Source organism: Dipodomys ordii, unplaced genomic scaffold (assembly GCF_000151885.1).
Source record: "Dipodomys ordii isolate 6190 unplaced genomic scaffold, Dord_2.0 Scaffold43, whole genome shotgun sequence".
NCBI lineage: Eukaryota > Metazoa > Chordata > Mammalia > Rodentia > Heteromyidae > Dipodomys > Dipodomys ordii.
In genome coordinates, this window is record NW_012267259.1 from 4,585,187 (window position 1) to 4,611,224 (window position 26,038).

General features: G+C 35.3%; 1 protein-coding gene across 1 annotated transcript in view; it reads left to right on the plus strand.

Annotated features, from left to right (window-relative positions):
• Positions 1-26,038, plus strand: part of Dcc (DCC netrin 1 receptor) — a 997,292-nt gene that overhangs the window by 835,695 nt on the left and 135,559 nt on the right. The window contains exon 15 of the mRNA XM_013018919.1: positions 10,074-10,268. Coding sequence (XP_012874373.1) covers positions 10,074-10,268 — 195 coding nt within the window. The remainder of the gene's footprint in view (positions 1-10,073; positions 10,269-26,038) is intronic.

Sequence of the window (26,038 nt, forward strand, 5' to 3'; positions counted from 1 at the left end):
CTTTTTCTCAAGGCTAGCACTCTGCCACTTGAGCCACAGCACCACTTCAGGCTTTTTTTCTGAGTAGTTTGTTGGAGAAAAGAGTCTCCTGGACTTTCCTTCCCAAGCTCTCTTTTAACCTTGATCCTCGGATCTCAGCCTCCTGAGTAGCTAGGATTACAGGTGTGAGTCACTGGCACCTGGCAGGCATTACCATTTTTTGGAAACCTCATATTAATAAGAATGTAAACAGACTTTCAGAACTGTATGTGTTTTATAAGAACTAAAGAGTAATCAGCATGCTAGATGGGTAGATGCTAAATGTGTTTTCTTTAAGAACCAAACAGGCCTAATAAGTTTTCTAATATTTCTGTTATTCAAAGAAACATAGAGCTTTTGGGAAGTAAAACAAAGAATATTTTGTTTTTCAGGAAAAGATTATTATTTTTACATGTGGTATTATTATGTATTTAGAAATTCCAATATAACTATGCTGAAAAGCAATTAAAGTAATCAGAACAGTTAATAAGATAGTTTAAGTCTCAAACTACATGTAGAAAAATATTGCTTTTCTTTATAATAGAAACAATTAGAATAAAATTGGAAGAATGCATTTACAAAACAACTTAAGCTACTAGGATAAATTTAACATGATGTAAGGAAATATATTAAAACATTTTTTAAAATATAAAATAAGATTAGAATAAGCAAAAAGATATATATATACTGCATAGGAAATATAAATATAAAAATTTTAGTTCTTCTCAAATTAATGATCAGCTTAATACAATTCCAATTAGATTAAACTTCTGATAAAATATAAAAGAATTACAAGAAACTTTGAAAAATGTAATTAACATTTGCTATCAAGCATGATTGAAAATAAGTCAATACAAAACTAAATCAGAGTAACACAAGACAGAAGCATTGCTTGGTATTTTGAGAAATGACTAGAAAAGGAAGTTGGCATGTCAACTATTCAGATTTTTTACTAAACAATACAAGACCTTTGCCAATACTTTGGGTAGAATATATTTTTTTTCCTTCTCTTACATCAAACTAGTTAATTCTGGTGATTCACTCATTGTTGATTCTGGTGATAGAATTTGAAGGCAAATGAGTGTGACGTGCTATACCTATCTTCTTAATAGTGTTGGAATTCATTCTCTCTATTCATTTCCACCATGTTGAGGTTGTCACCCTTTGTCACCTGAACATAGACGCATACCTGTTCTCATGACACCAGTTATAGCTTCTGTCATCTAGACTCCACAGTGTTACCCGCGATTATTCATAGGGAGATCTGAAGATATCATGACACTGATGAAACACTTCCCCTTCTACGTTCTCCTCAGCCTATGTTGGATGTTTCATGATGTCTTCCCATTACACCCTTCCCGGCAGGTGCATTATTTCAGTTGCAGCTTGTCTCAACTTTTGGCTTCCATATGCCCTCTACCAGTGTCATTCCACATATATTTCACTCTGTGTGTTTTGCAGAACACACAGAATGCGCCACCTAGGGGCTGTCATTCAGATGTCTGTGCTCCAAACCTGTGTAGCAGTTTTAGTTCTCTTAGAATTATCACACTTCCCAATAGATAATGATCGAGGACCATATTTTATCTTGAACTTCTCAGTGTTCTCCACAGTGCCTGTTACATTGTAGACACTCAATTAACATTGAGTAGATGGGTGACAATATAAATAGTCATAGGTGGATATTTATGTGAAATGCATATAACATACGCAGATTCATTCTTCACCGATTTCACAGATGAATGCTGTCTTGATAGATCTGTTTGTTTCTTTAGTATAGTTCCATTATTATGGGAATGCACCATTTCCTCTCACCTTAGAAATTAAAAAGAAAGTTCTAGATTTTTCCAAAGTAATTAGTCTCAATATTTTAAAGACATGGTGATGTTTTTGTTCATTCTGGAGCAAAATAACAAGTTCACAGTTTTGAGAGTGTAGAACTTGACTACACTTAGAGAAGAAAAAGAGCCTGAAAAGATTCATTTAGTACATGATTTTTCCAGAAGTAAAACTTCCTACTCACAAATTCAAAATAGGGTTTATACTTAAATTTACAAATATCTAGACATCATTTCATTCAAAGCCGATGATCAAACACACTATATTAGAAGCATATAGGTTCTAGTGAGGATTTATGGTATCTGAAAATCATGTCCCTGAATTCCAAAGGGAGATGAGACTACTAAACCTCAATGGGCTTCTGTCTACAACTGGTCTAGAAAGCCAGACCAGAACTATTTATTCTAAGATTCTACTTAGATTCTCTCATTATTCAGGAATTCAAAAGTTTCGCAGTTACATAAAATTTCTTTGTAATTTATAACATGTTCCGGTTAACATGCCTACCTGTTGCCCTAGATAGGTATTTTTACTTCTTGATGTTTCTTTAGGTCTTGACAGATGGAGTCTATGTTTGTCTAAAGGTTGGACAAGAGCTGATTTCAAATCTGAAATTGGGAATCTGTAATTTGTTTAGTGAAGCATCACAAGATCTAAGAATTGTGATTGAAGTTTAAACTCTAGGCATCTCATTGACATTCCTCTGTGAGAGAATGTCTTGCTTCCCCCTTCTTTTTTCCCACTGAGTTACAATATGATGTGCTAAATGAGGTAATATTTAATAATGACAAGTGCGACAGATAAATAATGGGTGTATAGACAAATTTTTGCCATTATTGTTATTAAAAAAGGTTACAAAAACCCACACTGTTTCAAAATTTATAACACTGAAAATAAAGACATAAAGATTACACAGAAGGCCCTGTACTCAGCGAGGAAAGAAATGTTAAATTACTGGGTTAAAATGACCTGGGCATGTTTAAGGAGAAGGCTTAATCCCAGTGGGCAAACATGAGGAAACCCATAGGATGATAGAACCATTCTGAATCCTGATGGACATGATATTAATTTCATATGTTCCTCCAAACACATTGGAACTGTGCAAAGAGTTGTGCTTATAAATTGTGAAAGGTATTAATATTGAGAAAAACCATAAGAAGAAAATGGTTTTAAAAAGTAGAATGGAGTTCATTGGTGAGTGAGAGAGGCCACCCATTACCAGTGATAAAGGAGGAATTTTGTAGAGAGATGGTAGCCTAATGGAGACTAGGACAACTGATGGATTCAGACCCTGTCAATTCAAGAAGACACATCAGTATGCATCAGATCTGCCTGGGAAGACAGGGTATATATCAGTTACTTTATGTATAATTTGCTGTGAAGGAATACAGGCTGTTAAGAACTGGAACAAAACTCTAACAAAATGCCTCATAAAAATGCAATGCACTAAATGGAGAACAAATATATGAGTATTTGTCAAAAGTACCTGCTTTCTGACCACACTTGGCAGTACCATGCACAGCAGACGGTACAGAGCAGATCATTTGCTTTTAAACCCAACAGAGATAAATCTTGTCAGCTGCTAGGAGAGGGGGAAAAAGAGTTTTATGAACTGTATAGTCATCATGTTTCATTTCTATATTATTCTTTCCTTTTCCCCTTTAAAATTATTATCTGTAGTCAATCTATGCTATCTGTCTATCTTATCTATCTATCTATCTACCTACCTACCTACTATCTGTCTATATCATTTCAGGAGAAACACAGATCCTGTTGCCATATTTTTTAGTACTTTGTGCCAGGAACTAGTCTAGCCACTAAAGTTAGAGAACTTAACACAGAGATGAGTCACAGAGTAACAGAATAATCACATTAAATAGGTAACATAATAATTGGTAATTAAGTCCTATGGGAAATAATTAAGAGAGGAAGATCGGAGTGGTGAAGAGAAGGCTATAACTTTAAATATGATTGTGAGGGGAGCCTGAAATGAGACTCTCAGTGACAAAAATATTGAAGTAGTAGGCCAGGGAGCCATATCTTGGGAAGAGCTATATCTAGCCAAAGCAGGGAACAATTGCTACCAATCTATTGTCCTCAAACACCCAAATTTCTCCATTTTGTTTTTCTACTAGTCACTCAGCAAGTGAAACAGAATCTCTATGGTCCCTTTTTCTTTCTCTGCCAGACCTGTGGCCAGTAGATGCCTGGTATTTCTGAGAAGCAGCAAAGTATCCATTGTGAAGCAGTTGGCTAAAATAAAGTGACAACAATTATAGGAGGCAAAGTCAGAGAGGTAAAAGAGAAGAGGCCAAGATCACAATTGGTCTTTTAGTCTGTCTTTCATTGTGGACTACGACAATGAGTAGAGCTTGCGCAGGACAGCAACATGATCTTATTTGTATTATATTAATTTATAAACATATACTATGCTTATATTAAGTACCATTTATAGGTTAATGACTTCCACCTCAACATCTCTAGGCATGAGCTTTCTCCCAAACCCCAGACTTATATATACCCAACCACTTCCCCAGAACCCTGGCCCCCTGTGAGATGGACCAATAGCCTTCTTGAAATGACTCAAAGTGAATACAACTTGTGATCCTTTTCTCAGTGAATCCTCTTACACTTGACCAAGCCAAAGATCTTTGAGCGATGTGGCCAAGTGTTCTTCACTCAAACTGCTACCAATCTATTGTCTCCAAGCTCCAAAATCTCTCCACTTTGTTTCTTCACTAGTCACACAGCAAGTGATAGAGCATCTCTATTGTCCCTTTCTCTTCCTTCACCATTCTGAAACATCTTTTCCTCTAAAAATTAATTAATAATAATAACTTTTCCTATGCTTCATAGAAAAAAAGACTATTCAAGATCTCATACATTAAAATTAAAATTATTTATTTACCTTGACTTGTCTTAATTAGGGAAACTTGGTTTCTGGGTCTCAATTTCTTTTTTAGATTGTGTTTTAAAAGATCTAACATGAGTTTTACCATCTTAACCATTATTAAGTGACATTGTGTTCACATTTTATGACCTACTACCAATATACATTTCCAGGGTTATTTTCATCTTGCAATTAAACAATAACTTAAACAATAACTCCCCATTCTTTTCTTCCCTATTTGTTGTCCCTTAAAATTCTGCTTTGAGTTTACCTGTACTGAGTATTGCACATCAGTGGAATCATAAAGTTTTTTGCCTTTTGTTACTTATTTATTTAACTTGACATCCACAAGGTTCATCCATACTAAAGCATGTATCAGATCTTCCTCCCCTTTTAAGGAAAAATATGATTTCATTGCATGAATATATCATATTTCATTTATCCATTCATCTGTTGATAGATACTGGGATTGGTTTTTATTTTGTTTTGTTTTCTCAAGTGTACTTAATGCTGCTGTGAATATGGGTATATAAACACCTGTCTGAGTTCCTTCTATCATTTCCTCTGTATACACACTCAGGAGATGAATTATGGGATCACATAGTAGTTTTTAAGATTTTGAGGAGCCACTATACACTTTCTATGCTAACTCTACCATTTTATATTCCCACTGCCTGATTCTTTTTACCTTCATATTTTTTTATCTCCCATTTACATAGAAGGTAAATGACTTCTTTAGGTTTCTTCAAATGCCAAATTCATTCTGGCAGTAGATCTACCCAATGCCTGCAACTCTTCCCACCCTGACATCTATAAAGTTGCCTTTTTATGTTCTAACAGGGGAGGCTTGTCACATAAGTCAATTTAGGGTTTCCTTTTTTCCCCCTCCCCTCAGTGAAGTATCAGGAACCTTGACTGGACTGTAAGAGATTCACAGTGATCATTGAAAGATCATAAGGATTCATTTATTAAATTGTCTGTTATACTACATATGAACATTAATCATTAGTAGAAACTCTAATCATCAGCCAAAAACTAACATGCATTCTTTAGAACCAAATTAAATTGAAAAACCCATAAGTCCATAGCATCATCAAATATAGGAGTTGCGGGTAAGGGGGGAAGCATACAAATGGAAAGGCATTGTATGAGCATTTGAGAAAGTCCTAACAGGACACACTTTCAAAAATTGTGAGAAAGATAAAAAGGGGGTATGGAGGATGAATAAGAAAGTAATAGGGCAGTGAGTGGACCAAATGTTATATATAATATTATATATGTTATATGTATGGCATAGATACATCAATATAATATTGGTCACAATGAGCTCTGTCATATTGTACAATATATACCTGCTGATAAAATTGTGGGGGAAGAGAAATAGCACTTGACCTAGACATTTTTGATCATTTAGATGCCAGTGGAAGTTTAGGCATGATTAACTTGGGTATTTCAGGCCAAATGTAATCTCCTTGGTTTTAAATTACCTCAATAATTCCACAGTATTCCTCTATGCATTAAGTGTACACAATCCTTGTTTCCGATACTCGTAAAAACTTCCAGGTACTTCTGAGCAGCAATTTTCAGTCTCAGATCCAAAATAAAGTGTACGCACGTCACATGCTTTCCACAGAAAAATTACTAAATTGATATTTTATGGCTCATTTTAGTAATAACCATTTTCATAACCCATAAGGTCATCTGTATTAGAGAAGACTCAGGTAGCATAAAAGCAAAATTGTGAATTCTGTCTCTATTATTAAAAAGTGACTGGGTGGGCATGAATTGATCATTTTGGATGATGGATAATCTCCTGGCCTACTTACACTTATGATGAGACCATTTATTAGGGATAACTTAATTTTAATGTTGCTTTGATAGGTGCTGTCCTTTGAGGCCTTGAACTTAATTGAGTGGCAAAAGTCCATAGAATATGTAAATGGAGAAGCAGCATATATTCTCATGCATTATACTCTTATTTTTTTAATGTTAAAAAAATTGCACTGAGGTAAGCTTCTAGGATCAAAGAAATTTTTATAAAATGGAGAATACAAGGAAGACTCGTCACTTTTCTTAAGAGCTAATTGGTGTACCCAGTGCCCTAACATGTTATACCTTGATGGCTAAACTTCTGTTTGTACCAACTTAACCAGGGAATCAATCTATCATGTCCAGAAATATGGGAGAAATGTTATTGTTGTGAGAATATGTTAATAGTGTTTTACCTTTCATTCTAAAGAATGTTCAATAGTCATTCAAATAGCTATACTTTCATCTTAAAGTGAGTGTTGAGAATATGAAGTTCATTTAGTTTCTTTAATATAACATTGTGTCTGTTTCTTGTTCTGGTATTTGTTAAAAACTTTCAAGTATGTTAAACTGAATTGATTAGAGAGCATGCTACATTTCAAGGGCACTGGTAGACTGCAGTAATAGGTTTGAAAAATATTAATTCATCCCCTTCCTCTCCTTTATGACTTACTTAGGGTTTATAGTGGAAAATACTTCACAAACATCATGTTTCTGCTATAAAGGCTTATATCCACATTTTGACAGGCACTTTTTTATGAGGCCTTTGCATATTATATCACAAGCTTCTTTAAGGACCAACAATAATAGACTTCCCTTCTTACTCACAAAGGGAATCATTAGAACAGTAAAAGTAATTTTAGAAAGTTCTGTAGATGTCATATCTATTTAGAGTATTTTAATAGCTATGATATGGAATGCCAACTTTAATAATTTTAATGAAAGACATACTCTCTTCTACCATATAAGTTTGCAGGTCGCATATGGATAAAGTCAGTAGAGAGGATTCTTTCAACTTTTTCTACTAAATCACAGAGGAACAGGTACCATAATACTTCTTTTAGCCCCAGACTTTACTCATATTTTACACAGACTGTTCATACAGTTTGAATAGGGTTCAAGTAACTAATTTTTATAAATATTAGTTGTCAAAAACTGTGTTTAGCACTACACTATTAAATATGGAGTGACCATCTTCATTTTTATCTTACCTGTCACAAGACCTGATTTTTGAAGACTAAACTGCACGTCTGTAGTTAGCCCTTTAATATATCCTATTCTGTTTTAAATATATTCCATCTGTGTGTGCGTGTATACATGCACATCTGTGCCAGTCCTAGGACTTGGACTCAGGCATGGGCACTGTCCCTCAGTTTTTTTGCTCAAGGTTAGTATTCTGCCACTTGATCCACAGCATTATTTCTGGCTTGTTGGTGGTTAATTGGAGACAAGAATTTCATGGAATTTCTTGCCTTGACTGGCTTCAAACTGCAATCCTCAGAATCCTACCTATGCTAGGTTTACATGTGTGAACCACTGGCCAGGTTATAACTGTAGTTTAACTTGTCCAATTTTACCATTAGATCATAAACTACAAGTCACCATATTTATTCTCCCCCAAGTCCTTAAATATCATATCACTCAATTCTGTATCTAAATAACAAATATGTACTGTATAAATATTTCTTAATTAAACAATGTTCATTGTCAGGAAACACAATTATTCTTTTAGGGATGTAATAAAAGTGTCAATTTAATACTAAAATTAATTATTATTATTATTAATTGATTTACTACAAACTCTATGATGAAAAAGTGCACATTAGGCTAGTTGGCTATTTAGCTTGGTGATTGGAGAGTTTATGTGCTGTTATAGAGTATGTATTATCTCATTGAATCTTCTCAAGTTTGAATGAAATTTTTATCATCTTTTTCTTTCTGTAGTTGAAGGAACCAATGCTTAGTGAGGATAGTAAGGTCTTCTGGTGTCAGCTAATGAGTACCTAGAACAGATTGTAACTTTGCTCTTGCTGAATTGCAGCACACAAATGTTGGATCAGTCAGTATTTGTAATGTGAACATACAAAGAAGTGAAGATCAGAGAAAGGAAACCATTTTATGAGGACAAACAGCTAGTAAATGATAACACCTAGATTAGACCAAATATAGGTAGCTCCAAAGACAGCATGGCTTTAATCTAAGCCGCAGTCTCTTGGCCATTAATAACAATACATTTTTCACAAATGCCATAAACAGGCGGTCCAGCATCCTGATCATGATGAACAGGTCATGGCCCCTAAAGAACTGGTAGATTTATTTTTATTTTTAGTTAAATCATAATCAAGCAGAAAAGGTCAGATAAGTTGATGTGAGGCAAAATGAACCCCAAGATAAGGACTCAAATGTTTTTTCTTGCTTGCTATTGTTTCTAGTATATTTATAAGATGTTGGTATAATTTGTGGAGGGGATGGGGAAAAACAAATCGTTTAAATAGGGATACAGGTGGTCCCATTGCAGCAATGAGATGTACAAGTCGTTATGTTGAAAATGAACTTTACAACTTTGGTGCGGGGGTGGGGGGGGAGTTGCGGGGGCGGGGGGTGGGGGAGATGGAAAGGGATGGGAAAGGGAAACAAAGAGGAGGCTACAATGCTTGATAAAAATGTACTCATTATCTTGCTCATGTAATTGTAACCCCTCTGTACAGTATTCTCACAACAACAAAAAATGACAGAAACAGAAAAAAGAAAAACTTTACAACTTTGGTGCAGGGGAAGGGGGTTGGAGATGGGAAGGGATGGGAAGGGAAACAAAGAAGGAGGCTACAATGCTTGGTAAGAAATGTACTCATTACCTTGCCCATGTAATTGTAATCCCTCTGTACAGTATTTTCACAATAAAAAATAATAATAAAATAAAATAAAAGCTGCATCTTATTATAAAAAGATTGTGAAACAAGACGGTTGAACATCTTATTTCCCTTTCTGTTATTCGTAGACCTTAATTTCACCCTTATTATTATTGATAACTCAGAGGAAGTATATGAAAAACAAGGAAAGCTGTATTGAGATAAAGATGTATAATGCCAAGATGTGTAAGGGAACAGAGGATGCTTTTATACCTAACAACAGATGCAGCAATGGCACTCACTAGACACTACATTGAAAATGAACTGTACAACTAGTGGGGACAGCAGCATGGGAGGGGAAAACTGGGAGAACAGAGGGAAGTGGTGACACTATTCAAGAAGAAACGTATTCCATACCTGACTTACGTAACTATGAACCCTCTGTACATCATCTTTACAATAAGAAGAAAAACATTAAAAATTCTGTAACAGATTCAACATAACGAATTGCAGTGGATGTTGAATAAAGGATTTTCTTGGGCACGTGGGTAATAAACAAAGCATTGTTTGAGCCCCTATGGTCTATGATATTGTGTTTGTGAGGGGACATTTCTCCTTGCCCAGTAGACTTATAAGACATGCTGACGATGGCTCTTTTTGAATCTTAGAGTCCCAGGTCCCTGACCAGCCAAGCTCTCTTCATGTGAGGCCCCAGACGAACTGCATCATCATGAGCTGGACTCCTCCCTTGAACCCCAATATTGTGGTGCGAGGTTACATTATTGGCTACGGCGTGGGGAGTCCTTATGCAGAGACAGTGCGTGTGGACAGTAAGCAGCGGTATTACTCCATCGAGAGGTTAGGTGAGTAGTGAGATGTTTGTGCTACTCAAAGAAGTGGTGATTTATGTTAAAATATGTTATTTCTTGGGAAAAGTATTCTTTGAGGTTATGATTTTTACCACATAACATGAATTAATTTTTTAAAATAATTATTTCTCTACACACACACACACACACACACACACACACACACACCTTCTACAGTTGGAATTCTGGGGATTTGATCTAGAAGAGAAATCTCTCATGATAACTGCTGGGATGGATGCTCTTGCCTATAGATCTTAGATAAAAGGAGCGCATCGGATCGTTTTTCTTTTTCCTATAGTTGGTGCAAATTTCTACTCTTACTGAGTCTTAAGAAAAAGTGTCAATATATTTTCCCCTTAATTGTTCTCACAAGGAAGATTTCTGTCAATTTTCTGTAAATTATCTAACTCCACTTCCCTTTTTTAATCTCATGGCATCCATAGATTCGTTGTGGCGATGTCATTATGACTTTAAAACAACGAGATAAAAAGAGGAGCTGACAATCACAGCAATAAATTTAGGATTATTCAATCCCTCCTACTTCTACATTTGTCCCCTCCCAAATCTGATATCTCTTCTTGAAGCCAACTTGTTTTAAAATGTTTTGTTTTAAAATGCAATAATTAAATTGTGTTATTTCTGAACTAACTGAAAATTTGTTCATTCTGAGAAGTCTACTGTGTGCATAAACCTTAAACTCAGTTTACATCTGACTTGCTATAGTGCTGTAAGAGATTATAACATTAGCAAATGAAAATAAAATCTATATATACTTAATATATTGGGATGCCAATAAGTTTAACAATTCTCACCAAGGAGAAGACAAGTTCATTCTACCATATTTATTTAATACCATATTATTGGCAATAAAGTACAATGATCCCGTTGGAAATGCAACTCAATTAGAAACGGTATGGGGAGAGTTGCAACTTATTTGCAGTGTCTTTTCCAAACACAACATTTGCATGAAAAGCCCAATTTAAATTCAAATAGTTAAAATGCAGTAGCAAGGAAAGATTTTCTCAGTGAAGGTAGGAAATGGCACCAAACAGCTCTCTCTGTAATTGCTCCAAACACTAATAAGAGAAGCAACTACTGAAACACTCCAGTATTTCAGTTAGCTTGACATTTAGAAATAATATCCTCTCAGTTAGTCCCTGTGTTTGAATGTGAGGGCAATCACAAAGCTCATATTTTATGGCCATCAAACCTATGTCGGGGGATTCTCGCTTATCTATTATTCAGACAACGTCGTCATCTCTGACAGTTCGTCCTGATGCCAGTCAGCAGATAAGGGAGGAGGTTACCATGGTAGTGCAGATGCTCCTGGCAATAACAAGGAACATGGCCCGAACTCGGAAGGAAGCTGTGAAGGAAAAATGCATTATTTCAACACTATGTCCTTTAGATAATGATGCTCTTCATTATGAGGAATCTGGATTTCCACTCTACCCATCTCGGAGTTTGTCCAATTAAAATTAGAAAGCGTCCCTAAGTGCTTAATAAGAGAAAAAGAAAAATCTCTTTGTAAGGAATAATATAGAAAGCAAGGAGTCAAAAGCGGGGAAAAGAAAGCAAACTGGAGTCAACGTATCTCAAAAATAATAAGTTGGTTCTGTAAGACTCTGGAGAGAGAGATTATATACACATATTTTTAAATATTACAAGTCGATAGGCTTTTAACATAACAAAGTCCCCTGTACCTAACACAGGACATAAAATGTGTTGTTCTTGTTGTTCATTAACTGCTCTCATGGTTTCTTTGTTTCTCCATTTCACCCAAGTATTATACATATGATGATAAACTTTCATTTTCAGAAACTCATGCAAGCCCATGTTCAGCAATGGAATGACTGTTTTATTTATTCTCTCAAAGTTTAATATAGGTGTGAGGCATTTCCCCCATCTACATTACAAAATAGCTGAGAAAAACAACTTAATGGAGGCTAGGTTTGTTTTGGCTTCAGGTGTTGGGAGTTTGGATTCATTCCATTTGGGAGGGCAGCTCTCATCAGGATGGTCAGGAAGCACGGGGCAAGGGCAGTACTCCCAGCTTTCTCCCTTTCCCTTTTTGTTCCTTGTGGGCTTCTGGCCTATGGGATGCTACTGCTCACATTTGGGAAGGCTGAGATGCCTTCTTTAATTCTATCTAGAAATGTATTCAACCTACCACATAGATGTGCACTAAACTGGTTTTATAAACAATTTGCAATCCAACCAATTGACAAGATTAATCATCATCAAGAGAAAATTTGTTTTTATTACATCGTTTTGGAAAGAAATGTATTTTTAAGATTAAAAGTTTATAAGCTCTGTATGTGCAGTAAACAAAAGGAAATTTGTTGTTGCTACTTGTTAGTTTTGTTGGTCTTTTAGAAATAAGACTTGTCTGCCTGGGCTGGCTTTGTTAAAGCAATGTCCTCAGATCTCAGCCTCATGGGTAGCTAGGATTACAGGCATAAGCCATGAGCATCTGGTGAAGGAGATTTCCTTTTAAGAACTACATGAGGGGCTGGGAAGGTGGCTCAGTGGTAGAGTGCTTGCCTTGCATGCCTGAGGCCCTGGGTTCGATTCCTCAGCACCACATAAGCAAAAAGAAAAAAGCCAGAAGTGGCGTTGTGGCTCAAGTGGTAGAACGCTAGCCTTGAGCTGAAGAGCTGAGGGACAGCGCCCAGGCCCAGAGTTCAGGCCCCACGACTGGAACAACCCCCCCAATAAAGAACTACATGATATTGATACCACTAAAATTAAAGTTATAATCCATTTGAGAAGATTGTCCATATCTTTAAGTATTATGGTCATAGTTTATAATACACAATCATTATGAACAGTATCTAATATTCCTTATTTTAAAATACAGAAATAATTTGTATAGTGCAGGTTCATAGATCCTCAACCAAAGTTGGCACTCTATATATTTATAATTAATGTATAGACATCTTACCCCTTGTACTTGAAAGTCTCTAATGCAGGCATTCTTTTATGTACATATTTTTATTGTAAAAATAATGTTCAGAGTAAGGATATAAGTTGACAGGCATTCTTATATAAGCAACATATAATTTGAATTTTGCATGGTTTAGAAAAATTAACTTGAAACCAAATCAATTTTTAAACTATCTACATTTGATCTGTTGATCTACTTTGTATATAAATTATTATATATTTACATTATATTTAAAATACATAATTAGTTTCTAAAAGATCTTAATTGATATATTCTTACTTTACAATACAGTATATTTAATTTTTTATTAATTTTTCTCAGCAATATTTCATAGATTTCAACATAAAGTGCTTGAATGCTTTGTTTAAATTTAGTCCTTTAAAATTATTTGGGGGATAATTTTGAGTGAAATTATTTGCTCATTATTTTCTAATTGTTTAAGTTAGAAACATACAAAGGTTCTCTAAGTAATAACCCTATGTCCTAACACCTGTTAAATTCATCTGTCCTTTCTGCTAGTTTTTAGATGCCATGTGATTTCCTATTTAAATAAGCCAACAAATATGTATATAAGAGCAGTTTTCTACTTAATTTCTGAGTTCTATGAAATTTGTTTCTTTTCCGTGACCAATTAAAGTGGTCAGAATGCTCACTAACTGGTGAACAAACTGTTTAAAGTGGCAGGTTTGCTTTGTTTCTGATCTTAATGAGGGAATTTTCATCTTTACCCTGAATCCATTGTGAGATACAGGTTTTCATTATCAACCTTAGGAAATACACTCTTTCTAGTTTTACTACAATTTTTATCATGAACAAATTTGTAGATGTTTTGTGATGTCATTTTACATCTCTTGGCATGACAAAATGCATGTAGCTTTTTCTTCAAAAATGGAGAATTGAATAGGCTTTTTGAAGAGTAATTAGCCCCAAAATTTTCGTGGTGAAATTTGGAAATCCTATGTGATTGTCATGCACTATTCTTTTCTTATTTGGTTGGACCAATTTGATGATAGTTATTAAAGATCTTATGTACTCATGTTCCTATGATTATATTTGTGTGCATTTAGTTTTCATGTAGTGACTTTATTCCTTTCTTCCCCCACTTTTTTATTTCCTACTATTTGGGATTGAGCCCAAGACTTCATGCATGCTAGGCAAATAGACAGAAAGACAGACAGAGTTAGATATAGTTATATTGTTATTGAGATCCAGCCTTTTTAATTTTTCCCCAAGGTGGCCCCAAGAGTACCCTACATCACCTCATGAGTAACTTTGATTGTATTTTTTCCACATCTGGCTTACATCTAGTTCCAGGTTTTATTATTCTAAAATTAGCTGGATAGTGTTTTTTCCTTTTATGTTATGAAAAAAATTGTTTAGAATTGGTATTACTTATTTCTTAAATATTTACAGAACTTACTAGTGAAACCAGTTTTATGTGAGGTTTTCCTTTATAAAAAGTATTTTGATAATAGATTAAATATCTTGAGCAGGTATAGATCATCTCAGATTTTGTACATCGTCTTGCATTAACTTTTAATATATTTTCTGAAGGTACTCCATTCTTTTTGGCTATGTCTATTTTATATGAGCTATTCCCGATGTCTTATCTGTGGTGAAGTCGCGTTTTCTCATCTTCAGTATTCATCATTGGTATTCCTTTTTTGGTGAAGTATTAGTAGAAGTTTATCAATTTTAATTTTCTCAATGAAATTTTGTTGGTTATCAGCTATCAACAAAATTAGACTTGGTCTTCTAAAAAATAAGAATATTAAATTATACCCCATGATTAATGCAATAATATGGAGGTCTTTTTTAAATAAAAATATTCAGGTGTAGGGTAAATTTGTTATTTGTTTAAAGGTATTTATGTTGATGTTAGGGTTTAAACTCAGAGTCTTAGACTTTCCAAGCAAGCATCTACCATTTGAACCAGACCTCTAGGTCTGAATATGTTATCTATTTCCAAATACTATCAAACACTTTCATTTTCTGATTAGAGATATTTTGCTTTGAACTGTTTAGTGAAAGAGAAGCAAGAAAAATCTACTTTACAAGGTACTTAAGAAATCTGAAACTATAATAACAAAAGCATTAATGAGTCTTTAAAAAACTGCAATTAATTAGCAAAATTCCAGAACCGGACACATGGCTCAAGTGGTAGAGCAGTAGCCTTGAGCAAAAGCTCAGGAACAGTTGCTTAGGCCCTGAGTTCAAACCTCAGGATCAGCACACAGGCTTGTGCATGCCCACACATGCACGTGCGCATGCACATACACACACACACATACATCACAATGGATGATATATAATACAACTTTAAATATAGTTGAGGGTTTCAAGCTTTGAGAATGTAGTAAGTCAACAGATACATGATATTATATAAAACATGTTCACTTACTGAAATTAATTATTTTTTGTTGATTTTTGTTGTTGGTGGTGGTGGTGGTCGCGGGGCTTGAACTCTGGGCCTGGGCTCTGCCCCTGAGCTCTTCAGCTCAAGGCTAGCGCTCTAAAATTAATTATTAAGCATAAGAAGCTACGCAGTGGTACTACTCCATTCAGTGTGAAAGACAAAAATGTGAACTCCTACTTTTACATACAATGAAATCTTGATTAGAAAATCCTGAGTGGGAGCATTCAATTCCTTCCACCCTAGCACAGACTGCCCAAAGAGGAAGGAGAAGGGATGAGAAAAGGTCACTTCATGAGATCATTACTCAGAATATATGAGGAAGAATACATTTTATCTTTTTTTCAGGTTAGTGTCTTCAAACCTATAGGCATTTTCTTGCAGTCTTTAAAGACAGCTGCAGGGTGTTTCATTAATAATGCATACTTTCTATTTGTAACTTTTCTCACTCACTACTCTCTGAGGTCTGAAGCACATGCATTGTCTTATACCTGGTGAATTTTTTAAAGCTATTTGGAAAAATCCATTACAAAAAAATGAACACCATTATTGAACAGGAGAAAAGATGTTATTGGAGCAAAATTTCTCTCTATACATATTTCAGTAGATATCACTGAATCTGCTCTCTTTTCTTTGTTTATAAAATTAACATGTCACAGCTTACCTTATATTTTATCATGTACATTGTCATTTGTAAAACCAAATTATAAAAATAAAGCAATAATTGAGCCATTTATTATCCCAACATTATCAAATTTTTAAAATAACTTTTCAGTTTAGTGTTTTCATACTGATGCACAGTGAGTCAGTAAATTTCTCCTAAAGATTGTACAATTATCAGTCTATTGCTTCCTTTTTCCATTAAGCCAGGTACCCAAATTTACAAATGAAGAAAGAGAACATGAGAACCAAAGTAAAAAATTCAAAGCTAATTTATTAAATGAAATAAATGTCAAGTATAAGATCCAATCTCCCAATAAATGCTACAGGAAATGAAAAAGGACTGAACATTTGTTTTGGTATGGACACAAAAACATGGTGTACAAGCCCCATGATCAGAAGCTACAAGTAGAATTCAAAGCCACAGGAAAGGCACACTTCTTATACACAACACAAAACCAAGGTGCTACAGCAAAATCATATCCATTCAACAATGAAATGAAATCATTTAGCCACATAGAGCACAGTCCTCACAGTTCTGATTAATCAGAATCATGTATCATTCTCAAATCTTAAACACTTTGCACCCTCTGACTTACTAGTTGTGACCATCTTGATTCCTTTGTGTTGCCTGTGCTTCTTGAACCTAGTACTAATGACTATAATGAAGTATTACCCCATTTCACAAGGCATTCCAAAAGTTTTCTTCATATATTATCAATGTCTCTTAAAAGTTAAAAACAATAATACATTTTAGTTCTAATCAGGCAGTTAGTTACCCACTTTAACACTTGCTAGCATTCTTCTTGGGTCACATCAGATTCACAGCTTATTCTTTCTTCTTTAAGGTCTTCTTTGATATTCCTTGTAATGGCAGTTGAGCTGATGATTCATGTTTTATCTTTATATGTTTGAACAATTCCATTGGTTGTATTTTTTCCATAATTTTCATTGAACCTAGAATTGAAGGTGGCAAATTTTTCTTTTAGTACTTTAAAGGATGTACACCCTATTGCTTTAGCCTCTACAAGGCTATGACATTTACACTTATTTGCATACCTCGTTACCTGTGAACCTCTCTCCTGCTTTGCAATGCTTTTCTATGCCATTGATATTGTACAGTGATGGGTTCATGTCTTGTAGCTTTCTTTGTCTCCTCTGCTTGAAAGTTACTGAAAATCTTCATCATTAGATTTATAGGTTTCATCAAATTTGGGGATATTTGGGGTACCATCTCCTCAAATAGTTTTGTTTTTCCTGTCCATGCTCACCCCTCTCTTGTTGGAACACAGATGACAGAGATTGTTAAGCATTCTAGACTACTACAGCTCATACTTTATGCACAGGTTTAAAGTCTTTTTGTGCTCTGTGTGTTTAATTGGGGATAGCTTTTTTATCAGTATGTCTTTAAAGTTACTATTTAGTTTTTTTATTGTTGAATTAATATACATCTGTAGTGTGAATGGCTTGGATTGTGAGTTTTCATGTGTGTGCACAGGACATTTGAAAAAAATCCCATCCTCTACCCTACCCTATTTCTTTCAAGGAGTATTTGGTGGGTTTCATCTTGCTAAGTGTGTGTGTGTGTGTGTGTGTGTGTGTGTGTGTGTGTGTGTGTGTAATACAAGTTTTTAATTGGGTAGTCTGTTGTACCCAATCAATTTTATTACTGTATTTCACATTGACTTTAGCCTTTAGCACAGTTCGCTTCAGCTCTTTTACTGTCTGCTAACATTCTACTTATGCTCTCAGTCTTGTCTCCACCATCTTGGATGTATGCAGTGTCTTGTCTGGGAATTATGTTATCAGTATCACTTCTAGGCCAGTTTCTAATTATTAATTTTTAATCTCTTCGTTGGGATATTTTTGACTGGGTCTGTGTGTGTGATATTTTGGGATGCTATTTTGTGCTTCATAAACTGTTCTTGAGTTATGTTCTAAAATGTAGTTAATTGGGAAAATAACCTCTTTGAAGCCTGCCTTGCCTTTGATCTATTTTGGTGATGGCGTCTAAAAGCATGGGTAATCAAATTTGCCCCTCTACTGAGAAAATAACTTTCTCAAGATCTTCAGGTAAACGCTCATGAGTTAGTTGATTGTGAAATGCCTCCTGGAAAGCCACTTTATCCAGGTTCTACATGGGCACCAAAGACTGTTACCTCAACTACTATGGAGTGGTTCATGAGCTTTCTTGTGAAGCTTCCCCATGCACAGCTACCAATAAGCATCCAGGGGCAAACTAAAGAGGACCTCTGTAGACCTCCATCGCGTTGATCTCCTGTACATTTCTCTTCTTTCTGGTACTCTTCTCCACAATTTTAACTATTTAGGTCACCTCCTATTTCCACTCGTGTCTTTAATTGAGGGATTTTGTAGGCTGCTTTCTGTATTTTTCCTAAAATCTGAACATACTTTATGCCACAAGCTGAGACCTCAAAAGATTCACTTCCTTCAGGGATTATTTGTTTACACAGTGTCTGAAAACTATTATATTAGATATTTTGTCTTCTTTAAAACGTTCTTTCAGGCAGGAAGAATAAAGTAAGTCCCTATAAATCCATTTTGATTCTGGCCAGAATTGAGAGTCCTTTCATAACATTTGAATAATTCCTTTACTATTTAAGTATGCCAAAATTTTCAGCCATTTAAGGATATCAGAAATGCCAAACTACATTAGACCTATTTCCTTATCTCTGACACAAATCTCATCCAGCATAAAGCCTGTCATATGGCATTTTTCAGGAGTAAATTTAACTTGAGTGCTCTCAGAAATAGGTCTTCTATCTAACCTGTGGAGAAATGAACCTTTGTAACTCCCCGGGTGCATTCTAAGTTCAGTGAATTCAATGTAAATTACAATGTGAAGCTCAGCATCTCCTCCCATCAAGAAAAATAATCCCTTCATGCATGGAATATAAAAGTTTTGGGTTTATGACATGCAAACATTTTTAAATCAGAAAAATCAATGTACGTTAGCAGCATCAAGAATGGTTGACATACATGAATAAAAAATGAGTTAGCACCATGGAGAGGGTATTTCATTACTGTGAAATGAAGTACATTATAGGTTTTGGTTAACAAAATTCTATTCTGTATTTTTTAAACAGAGTGAAGAAGAATTATGGAGAATGATTTTTGACCTAAAGTCTGAGAAACCTAATCCCAAACACCTAGCAACAAAAAGTCATTTCATGGTAAAGAAAATAAGAAGGGAGTCAGGACCCCCCCACACACATACACACACATTCTTATCCCCAAATATCTTATTTGGAACATATATGAATAGCTACAGCACTGAGCACAAACCCCAGCTGTGTTTCAGGCAGGATCAGAACAGATCATTGAAAATTAATCTATTGCAAGCTATAGAAACCATGTTAAAAGAAAGGCAATTTTCTTTCTTTTATGAATTTGTAATTGTTTACACAGGAGTCCCAAGTTAATGTTGGTGGGCTCTGCTTTCCTGCTTTTTAATCTTTTCACTGGACAATAGAGTTTTACCTTGGTTGGTTGGATTGTTTATACTTTTTATCTTACATTACATATAACCTTTCTCCATCAATAACATTTGTCCAACATCTACAGTGTAAATGTGAATGGAATATAGATACTCATGAATCCAAAGAAAAACTTCTCTTCTTATTTTCTTAGTATTTCATATGCCCTTTGAGGTTCTGCTTTGTATGAGTCAATGCTTTGATTCTACAGGGGCAAATGAATTCAATATATAATATATTACTTGACTTACATTTTCCTTTTCCAGTGGTCTTGCCAGGTGGTTAATATGAGTCAAAATGCTAAATTGGTAAGATTTCCAATTGCAAGAAGTTAATAGAAAAATATTTTGTGATAGGGTTATGCTAGAAGACCAACTTTTCGCCGATTTTTACTAAAAGTATTCTCTAAGAATGACTTACTGAATGACTTTTAAGAACAAGGCACCTTATGGAAGACCAAAGGAGATTAACAAAGTAAGATATATAGTTGGGTATATTCTAGGTTCCCTGTGTCTTCTATTGTAAATAGAAGAGTACTTCTTGAAAAAAGTAAAGTTCATGTGATTTCTTTCTTATTTTATTTTATTGTAAAGGTGGTGTACAGAGGAGTTACAGCTGCATAAGTCAATGAGTACATTTCTTGTTGAACAGTGTTACCCCTCCTTTATTTTTCTACTTTCCCTCCCCCCTCAAATTCCTCCCCACACAAAATTGTAAAGTTCATTTTCAACATAGTGTCTCGTGAGTATCACTGTTACATTGGTTAAGCCTTTGTCCTTTGTCTCACCATTTTGTAATTTTTCTTCCCTTCTCCAAATCAGATAAACAAATATACAAGACACAGGGTACCAAAATCAAAAACAGTGACACCAAGGGCTAAAACAAAGGAAAAGAAAAAAAGGAAAAAAGGAAAGAAAAAGAAATAACTTCACACAGTGCAATAAAAAAATCATCAAAAAAACAACCATCCCATTAATAAGTGGGGTAAAGAATTAAAAAGACTCAAGTGGTAGAGTGGTAGCCTTGAGCTGAATTGCTGAGGGACAGTGCCCAGGCCCAGAGTTCAGGCCCCATGATTGACCCCCCCACACACACAAAAGAATTAAAAAGAGATTTCTCTGAAGAGGAAATAAGAATGGCCAATAGGCACATAAAGAAATGTTCAACATCTCTAGCCATAAAAGAAATGCAAATCAACACCACAAAGAGATTCCACCTCACCCCAATTAGAATGGCCATTATCAAGAAACAAATAACAGATGCTGGTGGGGATGTGGCCAAAAGGGAATGCTATTACACTGTTTGTGGAAATGTAAAGTAGTTTAACCATTCTGGAAACTCCAGGAACCTCCATAGTGGAGGTTCCTTAAAAGATATAGAACTCCCCTATGATCCAACTGTCCCACTCCTGGGCATTTACCCAAATGAACATAAACAAGGGCACACTAAAGTTATCAGCACAGCTATATTCACTGCAGCATTATTTTCCATAGCTAAGATATGGAACCAACCCAGATGCCCCTCCATAGATGAATGGATCAGGAAAATGTGATATATATACACAATGGAATTCTATGCTTCCATCAGAAAGAAGGACATTGCCCCAATCATAAGGAAATGGAAAGTCATGGAAAAAATCATAGTAAGTGAAGAAGCCAGACCCAAAGAAACATAGGCTCATGGTTTTCCTCATTTGTAATAATTAGTAAAGTTCATGTGATTTTTGAAAGAACCATTATACATTTGTTTGAAAGGTTCCCTTGATGTCAGTTTGTAAGAGCAGTTGGCCTGGAAATGCTAACCAGAAAATTTTGACTCAAAGTTTGAATGGGATTAATTCTCGAGGAGGACATTTGATGCAGGAAGTATAAGAAAGAGAATATAGGAGTGAAAAGAAGAGGTTCAAGGTCTGAACACTTTAGTTGAGCCATGATTGCAAGTTCTTATAAAGCAGGTGCAGGATTAATGAATAGAAAGATAACTTGAGAGGAAGGTATGAATAGGCTTAAAATGGTAACTTTTGATATTATAAAATATGCCTTTCCTAACTATTCCAAAGATGATGTTGTATAGCATTTTGGGGGGTACTAATGGAATCAGAAATTCTGGGAGCTTTTGTGTAAGTCACTTGCCTATTCAGTTAGTTACCCAATATCTAGTCATTTTATATCATATAGCATTTGAACTTGGGGGGGCCTTGCTGTACTGTAGCCCAGTCCGGTGAGCTTGAGATTTTTCTGCCTCAGATTCCTGAGTTCTGAGATTACAGGTTTATACCACCCCACCTGGCTATTTTTATAAGAATAGTGAAATTCAGAGTCAAAAGAGAAGCAGAACTATAGTATAGAAGTTTGTGAGTGGATTAGACATCATTAAGATGTGATTTTTTTTTCTTTTTCTGTTACTAGTATACAGTAATTGAAAAACTTGATGGCTTTCATCATGATGTTTTCATTCATGTAGATAATGATCCTATTCATATTTCCAGTACCCTGTCTTATTCCCTCCCATCCTAATGGAAGATGTAATTTATTAAGGTATTATCTAATACTGTTAGGAAGATGTTATTCTCCTTCCTCACAGGCTCTGTTCTAAAACCGGCCTCATGGAATAGGAAAAGGACTACTTTGTTATGACTTCATTAATGCAAATTATCCCTAGGAAGTTGTGCACTATACTTTGGTCCTACTATTTAAGTGGATTTGCTTAATATCAAACATTTCTCAAGGGGAAGCACTTTACCTTTTTTCAATGACATCTAATTTAGTTTCTAATGCCCTGAAGTACTTTAGCAAGTCCTGACTCGATCTACAAATGCCAGTGACTTCTTACCTGACCTGCCTTGAAGAACCAATATCTTTTCATCTTCTGTATACTGCTTTCTGTATCTCTGTGGGTCCAGATGATACATATACTGGACTACTATACACATTCACATGTGCACACACACACTCACATGCACAAAGTCTGTCTGGGCCTGAATATTTGATTGCTTTTGAGTGTTGGTGACATGAGGCAGGTAATTTAATAATTAAGATTTATATATTTAAGAGTTTAAAGAAATTTGTTTTAAAACAATAAGTGACAAATCATTCCATTGTATTTTTTTTATCAGTCATGGGGCCTGAAATCTGAGGCTGGGCCCTGCCTCAACTCTTCTGCTCAAGGAGAGCCCTCTACCACTTGAGCCACAACACCACTTCTGGTTTTCTGATGGTTAATTGGAGATAAGAGTCTTACAGGCTTTCCTGCCCTGGCTGGCTTTGAACCACAGTCCTCAGATCTCAGCCTTCTGAATAGCTAGGATTATAGTCGTGAGCCACCAGTGCCTGACTCATTCCATTGTATTTCATCATATATATATATATATATATATATATATATATATAGGGTATATATCCATATGTATCATATATATAGTATTTATGTGTATGTGTGTGTTTTATGTGCTGTGCATTTTGATAATCAGAATTTTATACAAACATGAAAAATAAGTCACATTCTAGTATGACTTATATAGAAAATTTTGGCAAATGAAGCGATAGGATAGAATCTATTATGTCTAACAATGTCAATCTTGGAGCACATGAATTACTCAATCACATATTCTGTTCATTATGTTAATTGTTCACATTTTCTTCATCTGCACAATTATTGGAAGGCCTTATTTATACTCCAAATTTCAAGGAAGTGTTTTAGCTATACTTGGAATTGTATGTTGTGATAGATGAATATGAATAGCTCTTGGTTAAACTCAGCATTTCACTGTCTCTTTGACTAACAAATATAGCCTTGCAGTTCAGATGCAGCAAATTATGTTATAAATCCTATTAAGAAGTCCTCAATTGCATGTCTACAGCTCCGTTGTCTCCGTTCATGTAAATGAGAACAAAAACAGAACTGCAATAAGGTAAACTTTTATTTCTTTTAATACCATGTGAAGTTTCTTCTTGGAAAGGAGAGGCTAAATCTCTGTGTTGGGAGCTCAGATTGCTACTAAGAATTCATCATGTTAAGGTCCAAGAGACTGATCATGTTCTTCTGTAATAATTGAAGTGAAAGTCAACATTGTCTTCTTAATAATTAACATGATGTCTTAGAAATTATTGATTGCCTTAAAAAGGTGTAGTGGTTTAAGAAGGTCTGACTAGTCACCTCCAGGGTCTAACAAGGTTACATTACTTTGACAACAAATATCACCAGATATCCTTACATTAGGGATAATCTAGATGAGATTATAATGGAGAACCAGCTGGGTGCTGAATCAACTGTGTCCTTTTAGAAGAGTCACACGCAAGCCAGGCACAGGTGGCTCATGCTTGCAATCTTAGCTGCTCAGGAGACTGACAGATGAGGTTGCCATTTGAAACCATCTAGGGCAGGACAGTCCATAAACCTTTTATCTCCACTTAACCACCAAAAGAGCCAGAAGTGGTGCTTGTGAGTCAAGTGTTAGAGTACCTGCCTTGAGTAGGAAAAGCTAAAGCCCTTAAGTTCAAGCCCTAGTACTGGTGCATATTCACGCATACCCACAAACACACACACACGGAGACACAAAAGAGGAGAAAGTCTTGTGGATTTGGAGATTGGAGTGGCACAATCCATCCTGATAAGCAACAGAAGCTAGAAAAGCAAGCTGACCTCTCATGGGGCCTGAAGGTATGGCCCTGCTGATCCCCTAATTGTGGACATTTGTCCTTGAAATCTGTGTGGGAACAATTTCTGTTATTAGGCTTCCATTTAAAAAGAAGTTACCAAAAACTCAGAAAGGATATTTATTGTAGAATGAGAGCATTAGAATGATAAGGGCTGATCATGTGCCCCTGTATTGGAAAATTCGAGGATTAAAATAATTATTACTGGGTACTTAAGGGGAAACTACTTTCACTATCCAAATGAATGGTGGTCTTCTGTTGATCAACTGCTTCTTTTACAAAAGCTCAGATTATGCATATTAGAAACCAGACACAAATTCTGCAGATTTATCCACATCTACCTTTTCTGTAACATACAGGGTCTTTACTAGAAAAAAGAAAAGAAATTTGAAGGCTACCCAATGAATACTGCACATGGCCTATTTTTTTTCTTATTAAGAACAACCCACCTGTAGAGCAAAATAATCATTTTTTTCTTTTAACTTGTAGAGCCAGGAATTATACCCACATGAGTAAAGTAAGCAGTTTATTTTTATAAAAATCTAATTTGCAAGGCTTGCATGCCAGTTTTTCTGGGCAAAAATAAATAAATAAGAAAATAATATAAAACTACTGGACAAAATAGTATTTACAAAAAAGTTGCAGATTTCAAGCAAAAAGGTATCTATTTGATTTTATATGTGCTTATTATCATTATTATTTTTATTTCCGGTATACTTATATTCTTCCAGCAGGACTGTATTCCTTTCGCTTGCTTTTCTAATATATGACCACATATTATTGAGTGGTCTCTTTTACTACTTTAACCTGTAATAAAAGTTGAGGGGCTGTGTTTCTGACCATCATAATGGGAGGTGTCTCTGTTGGATCACATAAAAGAATTAGAAGCCTGGGTAAACACGAGGTCAAGTAAAGACATGTGAAGAACTTTTGGTAATGAGGGAAAAGCACACACATCTCCTTTATGAAATAAGGGTCCAGTTTTTGCTCTTGATATTTCTTTGCTACTTGTCAGCATTTTAAATTTCCAGTGCTCAATGTGGTAATTTCTCTGTATTTGGTCAACGTTACTGAGACACAGTGTCCTGGTTTCCTCAATCTGTCAAATGAGCATAAAAAGCAGTTCCTAGCCTCACCAGAAGTGTCTGAAGAGAAAGCAGATCCCATCTGTGTGGTGCAGAATGAAGTTATTTTTGAAGCAAGTATCAGGAAACAAAATTTGAGATTTTTTTTCCTTGTGCCAGTACTGAGGCTTGAACTCAGGGCCCATAGCTTTTCTCCTAAAGGTTGGTACTTGTGTCACTTGAGCCACAGATCCACTTCTGGTTAATTGGAGATCAGAGTCTCACAGACTTTTCTGCTGGGGCAATCCTTGAACTGTGATCCTCAGATCTCAGTAAATTGCTGGGAATATAGCCGTGAATCACCAAAGCCCAGCCAGAATCGAGATTTTAGTGGAGGTTCCCCCACTATTTTTAGAATAGGCATTCAATAGAAATATAATGGAACTTTATAGATTGTAAAGACAAGGCTGTGATTTTCTGTGATCTATATCGTACTTTTAGACCTTGGAAGGAAATAAGGAAATATCA